This window comes from Macaca mulatta, chromosome 13 (assembly GCF_049350105.2).
Source record: "Macaca mulatta isolate MMU2019108-1 chromosome 13, T2T-MMU8v2.0, whole genome shotgun sequence".
Classification (NCBI taxonomy): Eukaryota; Metazoa; Chordata; class Mammalia; order Primates; family Cercopithecidae; genus Macaca; species Macaca mulatta.
The window spans coordinates 50956018-50977429 of NC_133418.1; the positions used below are offsets into that span (position 1 = coordinate 50956018).

General features: G+C 42.8%; 1 protein-coding gene across 6 annotated transcripts in view; it reads right to left on the minus strand.

Annotated features, from left to right (window-relative positions):
* Positions 1 to 440: 440 nt before the first annotated feature.
* STAMBP (STAM binding protein) overlaps positions 441 to 21412 on the minus strand; it is a 36283-nt gene continuing 15311 nt past the window's right edge. For 5 of the 6 annotated variants that reach the window (XM_015112560.3, XM_028831617.2, XM_015112562.3 and 2 more), the window contains 8 exons: positions 19390 to 19465; positions 19016 to 19111; positions 16235 to 16601; positions 14507 to 14631; positions 13480 to 13617; positions 3887 to 3999; positions 3140 to 3239; positions 441 to 1089 (listed from right to left, as the gene is read on the minus strand). In XM_015112560.3, coding sequence (XP_014968046.1) covers positions 1033 to 1089; positions 3140 to 3239; positions 3887 to 3999; positions 13480 to 13617; positions 14507 to 14631; positions 16235 to 16601; positions 19016 to 19111; positions 19390 to 19465 — 1072 coding nt within the window. In that variant the 3' untranslated portion in view covers positions 441 to 1032. 6 annotated transcript variants of the gene reach the window in all.

Below are 21412 nucleotides of genomic sequence, written 5' to 3' on the forward strand. Positions count from 1 at the left end.
CAGGCTCAGCTCACAGAAAAAGGCAGTATCAACTGCCGCTTCAAGTGTCTTCCTAGGTATTGCCTTAGTCAGAAAAGAACAGCCAACACAGTGAAATTGGTAGGGTGGGGTGGCTGGGAAATGTAATCATTTACTGGAGTGTAACCTGGTACTCCAAACAAAGGCTTTATCATCCTCAGCCAAAAGCATGGAGGGCCTAAGGAGGAAGTGAATGGTTGACCCATTTGAGACAGCACCAAAAGAACAGAGATGACTTCACACCTCTGGAAGACGGCAACAGGCAGATAAAAAACATGGAATAATTAAAAGTGAACTGGGACACATCTTCAGTGTCAGTATATCTCAAATTCCATTTTCCCCTCACCTTTCCAAAACAACCACACCTTTTAACCTGTTTATACAATGCTTGATCAAATGGATCACTCTGGAGCACAAAAACATAAGTTAATTGTTACTTTATTGTAGAGGAAAAATATCCTGAAAACACTTGTTAAATAACAATAATTCCTGACAAAATCACTCTTCAGGATGTGTTAGCCTCACCATCTGGTGAAATGGAGTGAGCTGTCCCTCACCCCAGTAATAAGCTCCATTAATATTGCCATAAACCACAGGAAAATCCAAAAGATTTTCTAAATGGCTTCCAAATTTCTGCATAGATGCCCTTATTGAGCCCAGAGGTAAATATAAACAAATTGACAGATAAATTAGAAGGACAGCTGAGAGGAAAAAAATGTTAACAATTGGTGAATCCAGAAGGAAGGGGATATGGGGGTTCATTATACCATTCTTTCCACTTAATTTCTGAGTTACAGTTGCTTTTGGGTGATCATGTTCTCTTTCTGACTTGTCTAAAAAATATGTTCAGTTATTTCTTTTCAAACCTGAAACAAAATCAACTCTTTCTCAGGTGATGCCCCACTTTCTATTCTGTCTACAAAAACTTCCAAAGCTTTCTAGAAACCTTAAATTAAGGGGCTACAGTACACTGATATGGTTTTGTTGTTCTTGGAAAGTGTTGGACTCAAACGCTCATCGAAGGTCTGTGATGGTCACTGCTCTGTCCACAACAGTCACGTGGCTGCAGCTCTGCAACAGGAAAAAAGAAAGAAAGGTAGAGTCCTAGAAAATTCTGAAAAGTCTTTTTTTTCCCTTCATACAGGGTCTTGCTCTGTTGCCCAGGCTGGAGTGCAGTGGCACGATCTCAGCTCACTGCAACCTCCGCCTCCCGAGTTCAAGCGATTCTCCTGCCTTAGTTTTCCCAGTAGCTGGGATTACAGGCACAGTCACCATGCCCAGCTAATTTTGTGTTTTTAGTAGAGGTGGGGTTTCGCCATATTGGTCAGGTTGGACTTGAACTCCTGACCTCAAGTAATCTGCCTGCCTCAGCCTCCCAAAGTATCGGGATTATAGGCATGAGCCACTGCGCTCGGCCTGAAAAGTCATTTAAAAAAAACCCTTTTTGGCTGGGCGCGGTGGCTCATGCTTGTAATCCCAGCACTTTGGGAGGTCAAGGTGGGCAGATTACGAGGTTAGGAGATCAAGACCATCCTGGCCAACATGGTGAAACCCTGTCTCTACTAGTAAAGAAAAAAAAAAAAAAAAAAAAAAATTAGCCCGGCGTGGCAGTGCACACCTGTAGTCCCAGCTACTCGGGAGGCTGAGGCGGGAGAATTGTTTGAACCTGGGGGGTGGAGGCTGCAGTGAGCCAAGATCGCACCACTGCACTCCAGTCTGGCAACAGAGCGAGACTGTCTCAAAAAAAAAAAAAAAAAAAAAAAAAAAAACCTTATTTAAAATGTTCATTCTAGGCTAGTGGTTCTCAGTCTGGAAGCCAGACTGCTATTTAAGTGGTAGTTATGGTAAGAGTCTGGGACTCATTACTATCACCAGTTCCACCTGTACATGGAATCAGTGTTTGCCTATATACCTTTGTTTATTTTTAAAATGTATGTACATTCTAGACTCATTCTTTTTGATGCCTAAGCTTGGGAACAAATAGTGTCATCCCTAAAATATACATTACTTTAAAAGAATTACTGAATTCATCACACTTTTTTGGGCTATGATGTCGCCCAAATAATAAAGTATACCTACTGTCACATGGTGAGAGGAGAATGCTCCCTTTTGGCAACAGGGGTCTTTATAACCGAAAACGTGGGCACTGGTGCCCCAAACCTTTTTTTCTGATTGTGTAGTCTTTGTTTCAACATCCTGGTACTTAGACATTCCAAGGCAGACTGATCTATTTTTGAACAGATTTGTCAGAAAGTTTTTCCTCACGCTCAGCAGAAAACCATCATTCCATGAAGTCTTAGTTGTAGTGCTAGGAGTGACATGAAACATACCCAATCCCTTTTTTCATACATCAACTCTTCTAACACTTGAAGTCAGCTCTCAGATCCTTCCTAGGATTTCTCTTCTAAACATCTCCAGTTCCTTTTAAGTGTCAAGGTTCTTAGTCCCTTTTTCATATTGCTGACTTTTCTCTGAACCCAAAAGAAATAATACTCCATGGCCAGCATGGAGTAATGCAACACCATCAAATCAGATTGGAGGGGCAAATGGAAACATACTGATCTTATCATCAACTAAACTTTTTACTCACAGACCACAGCATAGGGAAAAAAAAACTTTGTAGGAAGGTCGTAAAGCCCCTATGATTTAAGCAAAATTCTACAAATATACTTAATTTACCTATCTTAAGTGGCTTCTCTTTTCCTTTGTATTCAAATCTCTTATTGAAGTACAGGCTTAGAAACTGACATTGACGAAAGGAAAAAGTAACATTTAATAAGCCAGGGACTGCATTAGGTACTTCCTGCACATTACTTCAGTTAATCATCTCAAGAACCCTATAAAGTAGGTGTTGTTATTATTATGCCTATTTTATAGATGGGAAAACTGAGGCCCAGGAAGGGTAAGTAGCCTAATCAAAGGCACACAGTGGCGGAGCTAAGATTCAAATCTATTCCTATCCCACACTGCTTCTCATGTACGTCCTTACTATTGAGATGTGGAAAGGTAAGTGACAAGGCTGGTCTTCTGTGTGGATCAGGAAGGATGATGCATTTCATCAGCTCTGACTGTCCTCCCTGCCTGAAGCACAGCCCCAGTTTCTTCTACATAGATAACGTACACAGAACAGCGGTGGATCCTTGCTGTGTGGGTGAAATCCTTTCTGGCGGCAGGAAGAAATCTCCTCTAGTCCATGGTCAGTTAGTTTAAAGAATCCAGTTCTGAAATTTAAAAAAGGCAGGCTAAGAGTCAAGCAAAGGTGTCCCTCCATCCCAAACACATGCACACACACACACACCAGCATGCACACTCACACACACCAGCATGCACACTCACACACACCAGCATGCACACTCACACAGCAGGGCAGAGGTCGTTGTGAGACAGCTTCTGTAGGATGCTGCCTCATAGGTCTCTTCTCTGGTGAATGAATCACAGTTAGAGAATGATTCATTACTGTCATCACACTAGTTTTGCTGGAGAATTCATAGTAAATAATCAAAGTGGGAGTAAAGACAGGATTTGGAATTTAAAAGAAGTGCATTCTGAGATAATGTGTTTGATTTTGAAACTTGCTAATCCAACATAAAACTCTTGACATTCCTATCGCTTCAAGACAAACACTTCAAATTTCTTGTGGACTTTTCTTAGAATAGCAACTAAGTTGTTACTTGGATATCTTTTTGAACAAGCATGATAGATTAATCATGATATGGTGCTTAAAAGGAAGCCCTTTAGAATAACCAATTTATACTACAATCTATGTGTTTTACAAAGAACAAGGCCGCAAGAATAGAGACCTTTTCCCCTGAGGCTTTCTTCCCTACTACCCCCTTGAAACACCCAGAACCATGCCCTTTATACTCACTCCTGGAACTTTGGGGAGCAAACAATGGCTATCGACTCTGGCAACATCATCTGGTAAGAGCAGTGAGTGTGTAGGTCGACACTGGAGAGAAATGCGGTCTGTGTGGGGTGAGTCTGAGGAGAGAAAAAAAGTCAGAGGACTCTTAGCGAGGATATATGGTAGTCCTTCCTTATTTGCGATTCCCTTTCTGAGGTTTCAAGCTACCCATATCAACTGCAATCTGAAAATATTACATGTGATAAGATATTCTGAGAGAGACCATATTCACATAACTTTTATTACACTGTATTTTTGTAACTATTCTATTATAGTTGTTGTTAATCTCTTCCTGTGCCTAATTTATAAATTAAACTTTATTGCCGGGTGCAGTGGCTCACGCCTGTAATCCCAGCACTTTGGGAGGCCGAGGCGGGTGGATCACGAGGTCAGGAGATCGAGACCATCCTGGCTAACACGGTGAAACCCGTCTCTACTAAAAATACAAAAAAATTAGCCGGGCGAGGTGGCGGGCGCCTGTAGTCCCAGCTACTCGGGAGGCTGAGGCAGGAGAATGGCATGAACCCAGGAGGCGGAGCTTGCAGTGAGCCGAGATCGTGCCATTGCACTCTAGCCTGGGTGACAGAGCGAGACTCCGTCTCAAAAAAAAAAATTAAACTTTATCGCAGGTATGCATGTATAGGAAAAAAACATAGTATATATAGGGTTTGGTACTATCTGTGATTTCAGGCATCCATTGGGGGTCTGGGCTCATATCCCCTGAGGATAAGGGAGGACTACTCTGCTGTACAACCAAGCCTGGTCTCTGAAGGAAGTAAAGCCAAACAGTTCTCGACAGCTGGGCACAATCTCCTTTGTAAGAAGCCACTTGCAACCATGAGAGGTCCACCTGAAGTTCCTAGTAAGTAAGGAAGCTCCTTTCCAGCACTGTAAACAAATATAGCTTAATACCAGTATGTGAAGAGACTCATAATTTCTTTCTTTTTTTAAGTTCAACAGACTTACTATACAATGTGGTGACTACTGTTCATCACAATGTATTATACACTTGAAAACTGCTTAAGAGAGTAGATTTTAAGTGTTCTCATCACAAAAAAGTGATGTAATGCATATGCTAATTAGCTTGATTTTCCCGTTCCACAATATGTGTATACATATTTCAAAACATATAGACTATTGTTATTTGTCAATTAAAAAAAGAAAAAAAAAAAAAAACAGGCTGGGCACAGAGGCTCATGTCCGTAATCCCAGCACTTTGGGAGGCTGAGGGGGGTAGATCATTTGAGGTCAGGAGTTTCAGACCAGCCTGGCCAACATGGTGAAACCACATCTCTCTTAAAAATACAAAAGTTGGCCAGGTATGGTGGCAGGCACCTGTAATCCCAGCTATCTGGGAGGCTGAGGCAGGAGAATCGCTTGAAGCTGGGAGATGGAACTTGTAGTGAGCCGAGATCGCGCCACTGCACTCCAGCCTGGGTGACAGAGCAAGACTGTTTGTATAAAAAAGAAAACAAGAAAAAGAAAATGAAAAATATATATGTGCCCATTATACAGTCCTAGGTAACAAGGAATAAAATGAATAAAAGAGCTCGTAGAAATAAGGAGCATAGGCCAAGTGCGGTGGCTCACGCCTGTAATCCCAGCACTTTGGGAGGCTGAGGCAGGCGGATCACAAGGTCAGGAGATCGAGACCATCCTGGCTAACACGGTTAAACCGCGTCTCTAGTAAAAAAAAAAAAAAAAAAAAAAAAATTAGCCAGGCATGGTGGTGGGCACCTGTAGTCCCAGCTACTTGGGAGGCTGAGGCAGGAGAATGGCATTAACCCGAGAGGCAGAGCTTGCAGTGAGCCGAGATCATGCCACTGCACTCCAGCCTGGGTGACAGAGCAAGACTCCATCTCAAAAAAAAAAAAAAAGAAAAGAAAAGAAAAGAAATAAGGAGTATAAACAATTATTGGAAACTGCAAGAGCTGTCCGTGGTGAAGGATACAATGAGAGAGGGGAAGAAGATGAAAATAACTAAGGAAATGAAATAACTTAGATTGCATTGGCCCCAGCAGAATGACAACTAAACAGATGGGGATTTGTCTGAAGAGCAAACATAGGGAGATGCTACAAATGGGGTGGGGGAGATCCCACTTCAATTCCTGGGTAGGTGGATATATGCTCTCACTTACATTGTGCGGAACCGTAATTCTGAGATTCTGTAGAGTGTCTGATGAATGATAAGGTGATCTTTTTTCTAATGGAAAGCAACACCATTAAGCCCAGGCAAGTGCATGCTGTCCTAGCTCATGGTTATAGATGACGTATCAAATAACCCACCCACCACATTTCATCTAATTCACTCAGACAACCCTCTCAGGGAGAGAGCTCCCAGAGGTCACTGAGGCTGTACTGGACAAAAGTAAACTGAGGACGAAGAGGCTTGGAAGCCAAGAGGCTTGGCTTCCCTTGTTTGAAGACAGTGGAAGATGTTAGGCAGCTTGAGCACTCAAGAAAGGGGGAACTGGAGTAGGCAGACAAAAAAGGGAGGTAAACACAAGGGGGAACTTTCCTCTCTGTACTACTCAAAACGGGGACTCTGATCCCACCGGTTTAGAAGATCTAAGGTGCCTGATGGGTTCTGGAATTCCTGGTTGGATGAAAGACTGTAGGCTGCAGAGCTGTGATGTGAGAAGGCATCAAGACATTGGGCCATTAAACTAGGGGGGTATGGAGAGGACCCAGGGACAGAGCTCAAACCTTCCATCTGGGGCATCATTGGGGAAAGATACTCTTCCTCAGTGTTAAAACTCAAAGACCACTGCAAAGTGGGAGAAAAACAGAATTCTGAAGCTGAAATAGACAAGGCAGAAGAATTCAATGCTGTGCCACATTCCAGTTAAACAAATTCTGACCTTTCAAAAGGAAATCAAGATCTGGGTTCCAAGTGTGAAGAAAAGGCCTCCCTGAGGTTGGTGTGTGCTAGCCAGGAGATCAGTGTGGTGGGTCTTGTGGGGTGTGAGAACCGGCAAGGGGAACCCCATCTCAGATGACAGCACACAGAAACTGGCTTGGAGACCTCCTTCAGAAGCATACCTGCTGCACAAAGATCACCAGACAGTAGGAGTGGAGACAGGCAAAGACATTTGTGTCTCAGGGTTGGAGACAGACGAGGAGGTTGTTTGCTGATATTTCCTGCTCTGGTTCTCCTGTTCTTGAACCAAACTGGAAGAACTCAAGGACTATGATGTTGGATTCACCCAGGGATCCATGGAATCAAAGGTGTTACTGGGGTTGTCATGATGGGCATCCATGGACAAGGTAGATGAGTGTCCTCAACAACTGTGAACGGCACGCAGTGGCCCTTGGAACTTTTCCTAGGGAATTTCTTCTATCTCCTCTAAGAAGTGTTTCTCTCTGGATGATTCAGGTTTTTGTTTTTCAAGAGACTCATAATTTCTAATTGACCATCAAGACTTATTTGGTTCCTTACAAGGTCTCTCCATACCATCGAGTCACCCATTCTGGAACAGAAGGTACATACCCAATATTTCAACATAGTAGAAGTCAAGGACTTAGTAAACCACAATTAGATGAATGATTCTTCTTTCCCACAGAGGTGTTAAAAGGTCAAGCATGAATCAGGTTCTATAGGCAAAGGCTGTCCTGTAGCTAAAGCATCATCCAAGGAAGATATGGGAGGTAGGGGACTACTTGAATTTCAGTGGATAGTTAAACCATACAAAGGAGACCATTCTGTTTGGAAGGAGAACACGATTCTAAAATTTGAGGTTAATCAGTTAAAGCATCACCTAAATGTGCATCCTGATTAATTTGTTTCCATTGTTTGTTTTATTAAGCACATATTTTATATGCAAAACAGACAACCATATAATGACCTATGTTCATCTTAGAGGAGGTGTGATCTTAGGTAACAAAAATGGAAAAAGATCTAGCATGATTCAAAAAGACAACCAACGTTCACTGACAGAAAAGCACAGACAATAAAAACATGCAATTGACTAGCGTTTTCAAACCTGCTGTCCAAAAAAACAAATCTCCTGCGGAGCTTGACAAAACCCAGACTCCTGCACCCCATCCCTGGAAAGAACCATCATGAGGGAACACTTTTCTTGAAAGCTCACTAAGTGATTCTTATGTGCAGCCTCATCTGAGAAGCACCATTCCACGGGGTGCTGTGATGAGCTCACTGTGAAAGAAGCCTTCAGGACGGGAACGTGTTAGCTGAGTGCAGGCAGCAAATCCACACACAAGTCTTCACGGGACATGTAAGGACTTCAGTGACCACAAAGTTTCTACCTGATGAGAATATAATCCTTTAGGCTGCTAAGGAGCAGTGGCCTGTGCCAACACCACCTTCCATCCCATGGTTAGAGCCCAGGATTCTAACTGGGAGTAAATGTGGGTAGCCAGAAAGATAATAAAGAGACATAAGCACGGACTCAGTAAACAACTATTAAACGGAATCAAAAAACTTTGCCGTGATCCCCTGCTCCTCTCTAACTATTGTACCTTCTCTCCCTCCTTCCTTTCACAGTCAAGTTTCTTGAATGAAAGTTCACTATGTTCACTGTGCCCATGCTGCTGGGGATAGAGGAAGGCACTTTCACAAAGAGAAAACAATATGCCGAAGGAGCAGAAATGAGCAAGGAGGGTGAATGCTGAAGGCAGCCTGGGTGCCTGGATGGGAAATTTTCCCTAGAGGGAAATGGCTCAGATGGGGCTGAGACATGATGAGGAGTGCCTTGACTTCTGGGCTGGAGGTCTGACAACAGTTGGTGATCAATCCATGACCATACAAAGTTTTTGACCTGGGAAGCTGATTTATAGTTGACAAGGTTAAGAAGGAAGAACTGATCTTTTGCATTTTCCTCTGGCCAATTTCAAGATCTGAATAAATCTTACGGTCTGCTTTTTGTTTGTTTTTGAGACAGGGTTTTCACTCTGTTGCCCAGGCTGGAGTGCAGTGGCGTGATCACGGCTCTCACTGCAGCCTTGACCTCCAGTCTCAAGCAATCTTCCTGCCTCAGCCTCCCAAGTAGCTGGGACCACAGGCGTGTGCCACCACAAATGCATAATTTTTTTAAATTTATAGAGATGATGTCTTGCTATGTTGCCCAGGCTGGTCTCGAACTCCTGGGCTCAAGAGATCCTCCCACCTTGGCCTCCCAAAGTGCTGTGATTACAGGTGTGAGCCACCACCTCAGCCTGTTTGTTTTTAATCCCGAATTAGGAAGGAATGGTGCAGAAATGTTATGGAGGAAAAAAAGCTGAACTAGCTGGGCATGGTGGTGTTTGCTTGCAGTCCTAGCTACTCAGGAGGCTGAGGCAGGAGGATCACTTGGGCCCAGGAGTTCAAGGCTGTAGTGCAGTATGATTGTGCCTGTGAATAGCCACTGTACTCCAACATAAACAACACAGTGAGACCTCATCTCAAAATAAATAAATAAATAAATAAATAAGCTGAACTACTATCAATTTAGGCTCTAAATCTGTTCCCAGCTGGGCCCTCACTGATACTTAAAACGCTTTTATTCATTTGTAGCTAAGTTCTACCTGAAGTCTGTACAGAATGATTCTAACCTTTCCCCCATCTCCTCCAGTTTCTAAATCCTCCTTGGTCTCCCTCTTGCTCAACAGCAGACCTAGACTCCAACTTTATTGAGGTCAAGATTGTCTAAAACGTGTTTCCTCAACTCCTCCAGATATCATTTCAAAAATCTCTCTGTATCTTCATTTCTGTTCATTCAATCCTGTCTTGGAGGAATGGATGTTTTTCCCCCTGTGAGATGAATCCCTCTTTGTGCTTCTGATTCGGTCCTTCCTTATCATCACATTACCTTGATTCTCCTGCCCTTTTCCATCTCTATTGTTGGCTCATTGGGTATAAGAACATGTTCAGAAAACTACACACTAGAATGTGGATAAACCGTCAAAATGTTGAGCAAAAGCAGCAAGACACAAATATACATATGGTATAATTCCATTTACAAAAAGGTAAAAGCCAGGCAAAAGTAAACTATAGTGTTTAGAGATACACACTGAAGTGGTGAAATTATAAACGAAGCAAGGGAGAGAGGACTTCCCTCCCTTAGGGCATGCATGCTCCTGACAGCGTTCTGTTTCCTGACCTAGGTAGTGTATGTACATAGATATTTGCTTAATGATTTGTTAAAGTGTACATTTAGTTTCTTTCTTTCCCAAGACCAAGTCTCGCTCTGTTGCCCAGGCTGGAGTGCAGTGGCGTGATCTTGGCTCACCATAACCTCCGCCTCCGGGGTTCAAGCGATTCTCCTGCCACAGCCTCTTGAGTAGCTGGGACTACAGGCATGTGCCACCATGCCCGGCTAATTTTGTGTTCTTAGTAGAGACAGGGTTTCACTATGTTGGCCAGGCTGGTTTCGAACTCCTGACCTCGTGATCCGCCTGCCTTGGCCTCCCAAAGTGCTGGGATTACAGGCGTGAGCCACCGCGCCCGGCCTAAAGTATATAATTAGTTTCTGTGTGCTTTCTTATATATATGTGTTATATTTCAAAATACAAAGCTTTTGAAAAACAAAATCAAAACAAAACACGTTCAAGCCTTTCACTCTGAACAATCAACCAAACATTCTCTCAACCCAGCTTCTCCTTAAACCACCATCCCATCTTTCTCCTTTCCTCTAGAGCTAGGTTGCTCAAAATGGTAGTGTACACTTCATTATCTCCACAACTTTAATCCCTATGACTTATTAAACTCTTACAGTCTACTCCCATTAATGCCTAAAACACACTAAATCGAGGTCCTCAATAATTTGATCAAATCCAGGCCGATCCAAGTCTTCACCATTCTGGAGCTCTCCGCAGCATGTGACATGGTTAACATCCGGAAATTCTTTCTTAAAGCCTTTCTCGGCTGGGCGTGGTGGCTCATGCCTATAATCCCAGCACTTTGGGAGGCCGAGGTGGGTGGATCCCAAGGTCAGGATTTTGAGACCAGCCTGGCCAACATGGTGAAATCCAGTCTCCACTAAAAATACAAAAAAAAGGCCGGGCGCGGTGGCGGGCGCCTGTCGTCCCAGCTACTCAGGAGGCTGAGGCAGGAGAATGGCGGGAACCCGGGAGGCGGAGCTTGCAGTGAGCCGAGATCGCGCCACTGCACTCCAGCCTGGGCAACAGCGTGAGACTCCGTCTCAAAAAAAAAAACAAAACAAAATACAACAAACAAACAAACAAACAAACAAAATACAAAAAAAAAAAAAAAAATTAGCCAGGCATGGTGGCGGCTGCCCGTAATCACAGCTTCTCAAAAGGCTGAGGCAGGAGAATCACTTGAACCTGGGAGGCGGAGGTTGCAGTGAGCCAAGATCTCACCATTGCACCCCAACCTAGGCGACAGTGTGAGACTCTGTCTCAAAAAAAAACAAAAAAAAAACACAAAAAAAAACAAAACAAACACCTTCCTCCTGCTATGGCTTCTGTCCATTAACACTACCCTCACCTTTTTCATACATCTCTTTGCTTCATTGCTAACTACATTCTATGTTCCCTTAGGTGGCCTGTCCCCCAAGTTGCCAGTGAACCTTTTCTTGCTCTAGACTCTTCTCCCCCTTCCAGGGCTTCCAAGATCAGCACTACATAGTGGATTCCCAGAGCCCTCTCTCCTGCTTTGACTTTGCTCCCAAGTTCTAGCCCTACATTGCCAACTGGCTGATAACTACCTCCAATGATTTGATATCTCACCAGTACCTGAAATTCAACTTGCTCAGAACTGAACCCCACTTTCAAATCAAATCCTTCTCCTGGATCCCCTACTTTTGCTTATGAGATGTTCACTGCAAGGCCCCAAACCTCTAAGTCACCATTGACTCTGAGTCATCATTCTCTATTACTCATTTCTCAAATCCTCTGAAATCCTACACTCATCTCCTCCTTCTCAAACACAATGGCATCACCCTAGATCTCACCATTATTAGATTTTTATCAGCACACTAACCTCTTAAATCATCTCCTTGCCACAACCTACCTTAAAACTGTACTTACGTTAAATTTTCTAAAGTATGGCTTTAATCATATCATTGTTCTGCTCAAAAACCTTTAAGAATTCTCCACTTACTAAAAAGTGGAACAATTCTGCCTGTCCACCCCAGACCCTCCAGAACACGGCTCCAATGTACTGCATTAAAACATATCTAGCCGGGCGCGGTGGCTCATGCCTGTAATCCCAGAACTTTGGGAAGCGAGGCGGGTGGATCACCTGAGATCAGGAGTTCAAGACCAGTCTGGCCAACATGGTGAAACCCCATCTCCACCAAAAATACAAAAATTAGCTGGGCATGGTGGTGGGCGCTTGTAGTCCCAGCTACTTGGGAGGCTGAGGTAGGAGAATTGCTTGAATCTGGGAGGCGGAGGTTGCAGTGAGCCAAGATCTTGCCATTGCACTCCAGCCTGGGTGACAAGAGTGAAACTCTGTCTCAAAAAAAACAAAAAACAAAAAACAAAAATACATGTCTACCAGCGAACTGGTCCCCACAGTGCTCCAGGAACAGAGTCTGCCTCTTCTCTACTTGTCTGCTCCATAAGGAACTTGACCTAGGTCCAGCTTGCCAACATTCTACTAAACCCTATCAGGCATGGTCCCTCCTTCCTCTGAATTCCACAGTGCCTTCCTGGCACCTCTTGACACCCTTAGCACATTCTGCCCCAGGTGAAGTTATTAATTGTCTATTTATTTAATCTCCTTCATGAGGCTAAAATCATACCTTACTCAAATTTGTATCCCCTGGCAGATAAGGAACAAGTTTTCTCTCCCCCATCTACTACAATGGGGGTGTGGTGGGGATACACAATAACAGGCAAATCACCAACATGAATGTAATAGAACAGAAGAAAGGACGGACGACACACGGGACTGCCTCACACGTCAGTCTTTCCCAAATTCTGGCATACAAGTATGTGTAATCCAAGAATAAGCCAATTTATTTGCAACTCTGTCATACAACATAAAATGCAGCTTGGGTTATGAGAGTGAGGGCTTAAAAAGGAATAGAAAGAAAAATTTAAAAATAATCTTTAGGGAAGGCATCATATTTTACCTGAACATTACCAGAAGGCTGCACAAGATATGCAGACACTTGAAAATCATGTGTATTTATAGCCCTTCTTGTTTATATAAAGATGCTTGAAGAAAGACCAAATGACCAAATGCAAGCACCTGAATTAACCTCCTTGGCTCATTTAAAATATTTTGAGTTATATACCTTTAAGGAACATCATCTGTATACAGTAGGCATAGTCTCTATGGTCAATGTCCACATGTATTCTAGGCCAGCATCCCATCACCAGTCATACTCAGAGGGTAACTAGAACTTTAGGGAAAACAGTTTATTTTTACTAAAAAATAAATAAAAAGTTAAAAAAATTAAAAGCCCTAAGTGGGAAGAAAACAATATTGAAGTACAATAGTCAAGTATGCTAAGGACCGCATCCAAAAGAGAGAAAAACAATAAATAATCTGGATATAATTGACTTTGTTCAAAGAAACACGCAGTGTGTTTATACCACCACGGGAGAGGCGGAGACTAACTCTCAGAGAGCTCAGAATTGCTTACATGAATCCAGCCCAGTGTGATGAGGCCCTGCTGATCCTGTATGAGGAAAAGTTCTTCTTCATTCTCTGTGTTGCAGTAATCAGACCCAGCACTTTGCTTGGGGATGAGAACATGAGTAATGGTAAATTCATTTCTCATCTGCCAAAGGAGAAAACAGCTGGTCACAATTCTCTGGCGCTCATGTAACTCTGCTCCACTCCATCCCGAAAGTGGAAATGTAAGCATCTATACGAGTGAAAGCCCCTCCCACACAGCAGAAGTCCTGCCACTCAGTGGTTCACAACCTTGGCTGCTCATGCACATTGCCTGGGGTGCTCTGTACAGCAACCGATGCAGAGACCAACCCTAGAACTCTGCAGTCTGGGCAAACATCACAGCCCTGAGGGAATTTCTTGCTGTGCCAAACTGGTCTGCTCAGAAGCTCTGAGTAGAGTACCATTTATCTTCCCTTGCTCAGGTCTAAAATCGTTTTCCTGTCACTGTGTCCTTAAGTCCACCTCATCCCATAAGCCTCAGCTTACATTTACTCCACTTCATTTATTTATTCATTCAGCAGTAATGGGTTAAGTGCCTCCATTCAGTGACCTTTCCTTCCTCAAAATTCTCAATACTTACACTGTACATACTTTTTAGCATGATGGTTAGACTTTAGTGCATGTCTGCCTTCTCCCCAAAGTGACTGGGCACTTTTTGTGGACACATACTATGTGCTTTACATATTTCATATTCCCAGGTCCTACCATAAAGTAGGTACTAAAAAAACTGATATGTAGATAATGACTGGATCTTCCTACCAAGTTTAAAATTAGGTATTTCTTACTAATAGCATTAAAATAATCACTTCAATTCAATCAATCAATACAGGGTCACCAAATTCAATGTGACATGAAATTATGCAATCCACGGTTCCTTCAGTGGAGGGATTGGTACAAATAGTAACTGGCCCTGGATATTTTCTCTGGGAGTCACAGGATGCCAAGAGGGGAAGAAACAGTTTCGGTTCAGAGAAGAGTTTGGTTTTTTTTACCAGTTTTCCACAGAGAATTCCACATGTCTCCACTCCCCGGGCAGTATTGGCACTGGCTAACTGGAGAAACTGTGGGCACAGTCGCCCGGGCACCACGACATGGCGCAATCCATCGATTGTAGGAACTGTAATGGAGAAAGGAGAAAAGTCTGAGATCACTGAGCCCCACCTCCTCAAGTAGTCCTCACAGCTGGCAGCCCTGGGAGAGCAACATTAAGCCACTGGGATCCCCCCAGCTTCAGGCAGTGAGTGGGGATCTCATTCTAACCGCACCAAAACAAGGGTTGTAAAGTCTCTTCTCCAATCTTGGGCCACAGCTTTAAGGAGCACATTACTTCAAGAAGAGAAAATAGTAGGCTTTAATTATTCAAGTTAAGAAAAGGGCAAACTACTAACTTAAGAAAAGTTTTCTTAAAAATAACCTTAAGAATGTAATTGGATTGTTTGTAACTCAAAGGATAAATGCTTGAGGGGATGGATACCCCATTCTCCATGATGTGCTTATTTCATATTGCATGCCTGTACCAAAACATCTCATGTACCCTATAAATATACCCACCTACTATGTACCCACAAAAACTTAAAAAATAAAAGTAAAAAATAAAATTTAGTAGGGAAAAAAGAGACAAGTTCTTTAAACATTCAGGAATTTTCTGTCAGAATCTAATACAAAGAATTAAAAAAATAACCTCCTTGCTGTGGTTTGACTGTGTCTCCCAAAGTTCATGTCATGGAAACTTAATTCCTAATGCAAAATTATTGAGAGGTGGGATCTTTAAGAGGCGATGAGGCTATGAGGGATCTTTGTCTGCCCTTCCACCTTTCTGTCCTGGGATGACGCAGCAAGAAGGCCCCTGCCAGGCCCCTGGATCTTGGACTTCCTACTCTCCAGAACTATGAACCAAATAAATTTGTGTTCATTATAAATTACCCAGCCTCAAGTATTCTGTTATAGCAGCACAAAATGGACTAAGACACTGCCCATTCGTCTGAACTTTTAATTTTAAATCTTTATCTCAGATAATATCAGAGTATGACTTTAAAAGAAATACACTAGTGTAAATTCTTGAGAATGGAAAACAATCTGGGCAGTTATTTACTTCTGAACTTAGTCTTTTGGAAGAAGTTAAAATGCCAAACCATAACAAAATAAAAAATACAGTGTAGTCCCCCAAAAAAGGCACGAACAAAGCAGATCATAAAAAATGCCAAGAATGGACCCAGTTTCCGAACACCATGGAGAAACTCCGTGAGACAGCCAGCAAGCTAAAGTTAGGAAGTGTCTCTCACAGCTGTATTTTCATATTTTAAAAAAAAGGTGGGGGGGCAAAAGATGTTCTGCTTTTGCGTATTCAACAGCAAGATCTGAATTGCTAGAGAGGTAACAAAGTCAGAGCAGGAGACAGTCACACAGCAGTCTGATGATGTTATCTGAGGATTATGAATTAGGTTTGGCAAATTCCTTTCCTTTCAACTAAAAAGTTGATAGTCTGACTTTCAAGAATACTATTAAGCTCTTCAGAAAATCGACCAGACTAGGTTTCAGCAAAGGCCACTTTTATAATAGAGCCAGTGTATTAGGACACAGTACAGCAATACTTATCAGATGGGTTTCTGTGACCAAAGCTTAATGAGTGGGATCAGGAAGGTAATCTTAGGTTGACCCCATCAGAATGATACTGTTTGGCTGCAACTGAGAAAGAAGAGGACATCAGCAAATGCACTTACTACTTTCTGAGTTGCTTAGTGCTCCAGGTTTCAAGGACCTGTCCACCACAGGTGGCTTAGCTGGCCTTACAGTTGTGTGACAGTCTGAAGGCTGTGTGGATGAGACAGGTGAGGTGGGGAACACATCTAAGGAGGGCTTCTCCAAGTCAGGCACTAGCGGGCCACCTAGGCCAGGGTCCACCTTCCCAAACTCCTGTACAATTTTCAGTCGCTCTTTTTCTAGCTCCTGGTTCCGGATCATCTCCTCGAAGGCATGGAACTGTTCCTGTTCCAATTGCTGCTGCTTCTGTTGTGCTACCCTCTGTTTTTCCTTTTCCAGCTCTTGCTGGATGGCCATGTTTCGGGCCAATTCCTCTGCTTCCTTCTTCTACAAAGAGAGAAAATTTAGGCTAACACTTCACACCTCAGTGACTTCACACTTCAGGAGAACAAGGCTTTTTAGCACAGAGATTTCCAAAATGTACTTCTGCTCTGGCCTGATTACCTAACACAGGCTTCTTGCTTTCCTCAGTATCTTTATACCTATGGAGTTAGTCACCACCCCTTTCTATCCGGCCACTGTACCTATCTCCAGGGACAATTAAAATCCCAATCCTCTCAATATCCTCCTGGCAATGATTCTACCTAATGCACCTTCCTCTTCACTGAAATCTTTTTCTTTTTTTTTTTTTTGAGACAGGGTCTCACTCTGTTTCCCAGGCTGAAGTGCAATGGTATGATCACAGCTCACTGCAGCCTCGACCTCCCAGACTCAAGCGATCCTCCCACTTCAGCCTCCTGAGCAGGTGGGACCACAGGTGTGCACCACCACACCTGGCTAATTTTTGTATTTTTGGTAGAGACAGGGTTTCGCCATGTTGCCCAGGCTAGTCTTGAACTAATGGGCTCAAATAATCTGCCCACCTTGGCCTCCTGAAGTGCTGGGATTCCAGGCGTGAGCCACAATGTCTGGCCTGAAATCTTGATGCAACTTATTGTCTGTGTTCTCCTAACCTGTATCACAGTTTCATTCTCTCTGTGTCATGTATATATTCTATATTTCAAGCAAGGCTATAAAATAGAACCAGAACTAAACTTATACCTGCTATTTTGGGGATCTCTACTGAATTTTTTTTTTTTTTTTTTTTTTTTAGAGAGAGAGTCTCACTCTGTCACCCAGACTGGACTGTAGTAGCTAATCATGGCTCACTGCAGCCTCAATCTCCCTGGGCTCAGGTGATCCTCCCATCTCAGTCTCCCCAATAGCTGAAACCAGAGGTGCGTGCCACCACACTAATTTTTGTATTTTTTGTAGAGAGGGGGTTTCACCATGTTGCCCAGGCTGGTCTCGAACTCCTGCACTCAAGCAATCACCCACCTCAGCTTCCCAAAGTGCTAGGATTACAGACATGAGCGACCACACCTGGCCTTCTACTGAATTTTAACCCAAAATGAAGCCTCTGAAATTTTTATGGTTTTTATGTATTTGTTCAACACAGAGTGACATTTTAAGCTAATAAGAAATACTTGAGTGGCACTTTGATTAAAAAAAAAAAAAAAAAGAAATGCTAAGTAATAACCTCCTCCTTAAAGCTTACACTCATTTGGTGCTTTAGAAATATATACCTCAGGCCGGGCTTGGTGGCTCACGCCTGTAATCCCAGCACTTTGGGAGGCCGAGACAGGCGGATCACGAGGTCAGGAGATCGAGACCATCCTGGCGAACACGGTGAAACCCCGTCTCTACTAAAAATACAAAAAAAATTAGTCGGGCATGGTGGCGGGCGCTTGTAGTCCCAGCTACTCAGGAGGCTGAGGCAGGAGAATGGCGTGAACCTGGGAGGCGGCAGAGCTTGCAGTGAGCGGAGATCGCGCCACTGCACTCCAGCCTGGGTGACAGAGCGACTCCGTCTCAAAAAAAGAGAAATATATACCTCATAGCTGTTCATCCCTCTGCTGATTTTCAACATCAGAGTCCAGAATAGAGACCAGCAGACAGCTACACAACAGCCTGTGAGTGGCTGCAGTATGTATTCACAGCTGGCCACTGACAGCACCCTAGGAGTTTCTCCACATGTTTTAACTGACTCTTCCCAAAAAGGTCATTTGAAAATAGCTTGAAATGGCTGGGTGCAGCGGTTCATGCCTGTAATCCCAGCACTTTGGAAGGCCGAGGCAGGCAGATCACTTGAGGTCAGAAGTTTGAGACCAGCTTGGCCAATATGGTGAAACCTCATCTCTACTAAAAATACAAAAATCAGCCGGGTGTGGTGGCAGATGCCTGCAGTCCCAGTCACTTGGGAGGCTGAGGTAGGAGAATTACTTAAACTGGGGAGGCAGAGTTTGCAGTGAGCTGAGATCGTGCCACTGCACTCCAGCCTAGGTGACAGAGTGAGATTGTCTCAAAAAAAAAAAAAAAAAAAAAAAAAAGCTTGAAAAGTCAATTCTTATAAATAGCTTCAGGTATAACCAAATGTTAATCAAACCCTCAAACTGTCTGATCTAAAAACCTATGTTATGGAGAGAATGTTCATTGTTCTTAAGATTCTCACTCTAGATACAGCAGGTAGGCAACAGATTTTCGGTCCCTCAAGTCACTCTCTTCAACAAATAGGCTATATCTGTGTTACAATCCTGAGCCTAACCACTGGTGGTGGTCTACTTTTTTGAGTTTCTGGTCTTTGCCCAAAAAAGGTGAAACAGCACATTAAAAGCACAGGATATACTGAAATGTCATATTACAATCCCAGGGCACAGCCTAAAAAAGCAAAATAATTTTCTTCTTGGCTGTTATATACTGACCTTTTCTTCATTATATTCTGTATATTCTTTGGTATATCGTTTTAACAGTTCTGCCTTCAGCTCTTCTGCTTTGGGAAATGCAATCTCCTTTAATTTCTGAGACACCAAACAGAAAACAGAATTAGAACAATACCAGAAAATTAGAGAATCCAAAAGAAGACTTAAGTCAAGTTGGTGATTGCAACATTTCCCAAAATGATTTAAAATACCCCCTACTGTACCATACCTGCTACTTCAGAACTGTTCTGGTGAAATGGCCTTATTTCCTATTGTAGGATCTGATACTCAGATGCAGAGACTACTACTTTTATCTTGAAGTCAGTCTGTAGTGCTCTGAAGCTTTTAGATGGGCAACAATGATAGTCAAGACCCACCTTTACTGTGTCTTTCTTTTCAGGAATGACAGCAGATTTGTAATCTCGATGCTTTGGTAGTTTCTCAATAAAAAGCCTAAGGAAACAGTTAAAAATGATTATGAAACAAATGGTCCAAATGTCCGTAAGACCCTAAAGCTATGCAACCCCCTTACCTGAAGCCCTTACATGAAATGAAAGGTTCCAGAAGTACAGCTAGCACACCCAGCTGGGCCATGCTCCCTTCCCATCTCTATCCCCCCTAAAAAGCCAGAGTCTTTTCCTCTACTCTCAAACTAGGCAGCAAGCACCAGATTCCCACAATGAAAAGGATGGCCAAAAAAATTTGTAAAAGCCTTTCATGTGCCCACAAATGTACCTCCAAAGAAAGAGATCTTTTTCTTGTGAGGTGACAGGCTTTCAAAGGAAAGGGCTTCTGTCACAAAGCAGTCTTCAGAGAACAGTTTGGCAGCCATGGGCAGGAAGAGAAAACCATGTTTCCTTACTACTTCTAGTTCTTACGTAACCTTTAACTTTGGCTTTTTTCCTTTGGGATTCATGTTCCTTCAAAGAAGAATATTACTTTGCATCATATAAAATGCATGGAAATACTTAGTGCATGTGTTCTATGCACATAGTATGTGCATATTACATGTTAGTATGTATTGTCTTTGATGAAAAGTGCTTAGATAAATATAAAGATGCTAGATTTCATCTTTTGGTTCTTGTCCTTGGCTCTAAAGCTCAGTGGGGGGAATAAACTGAATCAATTCACAAATCTCTAACATTTAAGACATCTACTTAGGGGCAGTGAAAATAAATAAAAGTCCAGTAACTTGTCACAGAAAGAAAGTAGCAGATTCAGAATTTCAACATGAGCAGGCTTGCTCCAAAGTCTATTCTTTAACTACTACACCATACTTCTTCCATATGGTTTCTGGAATGTCTAGAAATACTGGAGGGGTTCTGAACAAAGATGTCTTTTAACAGAATTAAGTTGTAATACACAGAAACTGAGATTTAAAAAAAAATAAATTGAAGGTAGCTTGTCGATAGCTCTAAAATATTATATTGTAGTTGGGATAAACTCTTTTCTACTTACTGCCCGTGGGGCAGGAGTAATTGGAAGAGGAAGCCTCAATAAGGAAAAAAGATGACCCCCACCAAAACAAACTATAAGTCCTCATCCTTTAGTTCTTTTTTTTTTTTTTTTTTTTTTTGAGACGGAGTCTCGCTCTGTCGCCCAGGCTGGAGTGCAGTGGCCGGATCTCAGCTCACTGCAAGCTCCACCTCCCGGGTTCATGCCATTCTCCTGCCTCAGTCTCCCAAGTAGCTGGGACTACAGGCACCCACCACCACACCTGACTGATTTTTTGTATTTTTAGTAGAGATGGGGTTTCACCATGTTAGCCAAGATGGTCTCAATCTCCTGACCTCATGATCCGCCCACCTTGGCCTCCCAGAGTGCTGGGATTACAGGTGTGAAGTTTCATTTTGATCCAACTTGATAAGGCTCTTCAAGGCAGGGATGGACTCTAAAATAAAAATAGTTCTTTAAAAAGCTTCCTTTTGGATTCATGAAGAAGATATAAAACAGGCTGGGTGTGGTGGCTCATGCCTGTAATCCCAGCACTTTGGGAGACTGAGGCAGGAAGACTGCTTGAGCCCAGGAGTTCAAGACCAGCCTGGGTAACAGAGTGAGACCTTGTCTCTATCTATATTTTTAAATTTATATATATATAAACAAAACAAAACATAAAAAAAACCCACAAAAATTAGCTGGGTGTGATGATATGCACCTGTAGTCCCAGCTGCTTGGGAGGCTGAGGCAGGAGGATCTCTCGATCCCAGAAGCCTGAGCTTACAGTGAGCTTTGATCACACCACTGCACTCCAGCCTGAGTGACAGAGGGAAATCCTGTCTCTATATAAAAAAAAAAAAAAATGAAAGAAAGATATAAAACCGTTTCCTTGAAGTCTATATTTAAAAGAAACACAGATTCATTTGTTCAAACCATAAAGTCCTGAAGAATCTATTACAATAA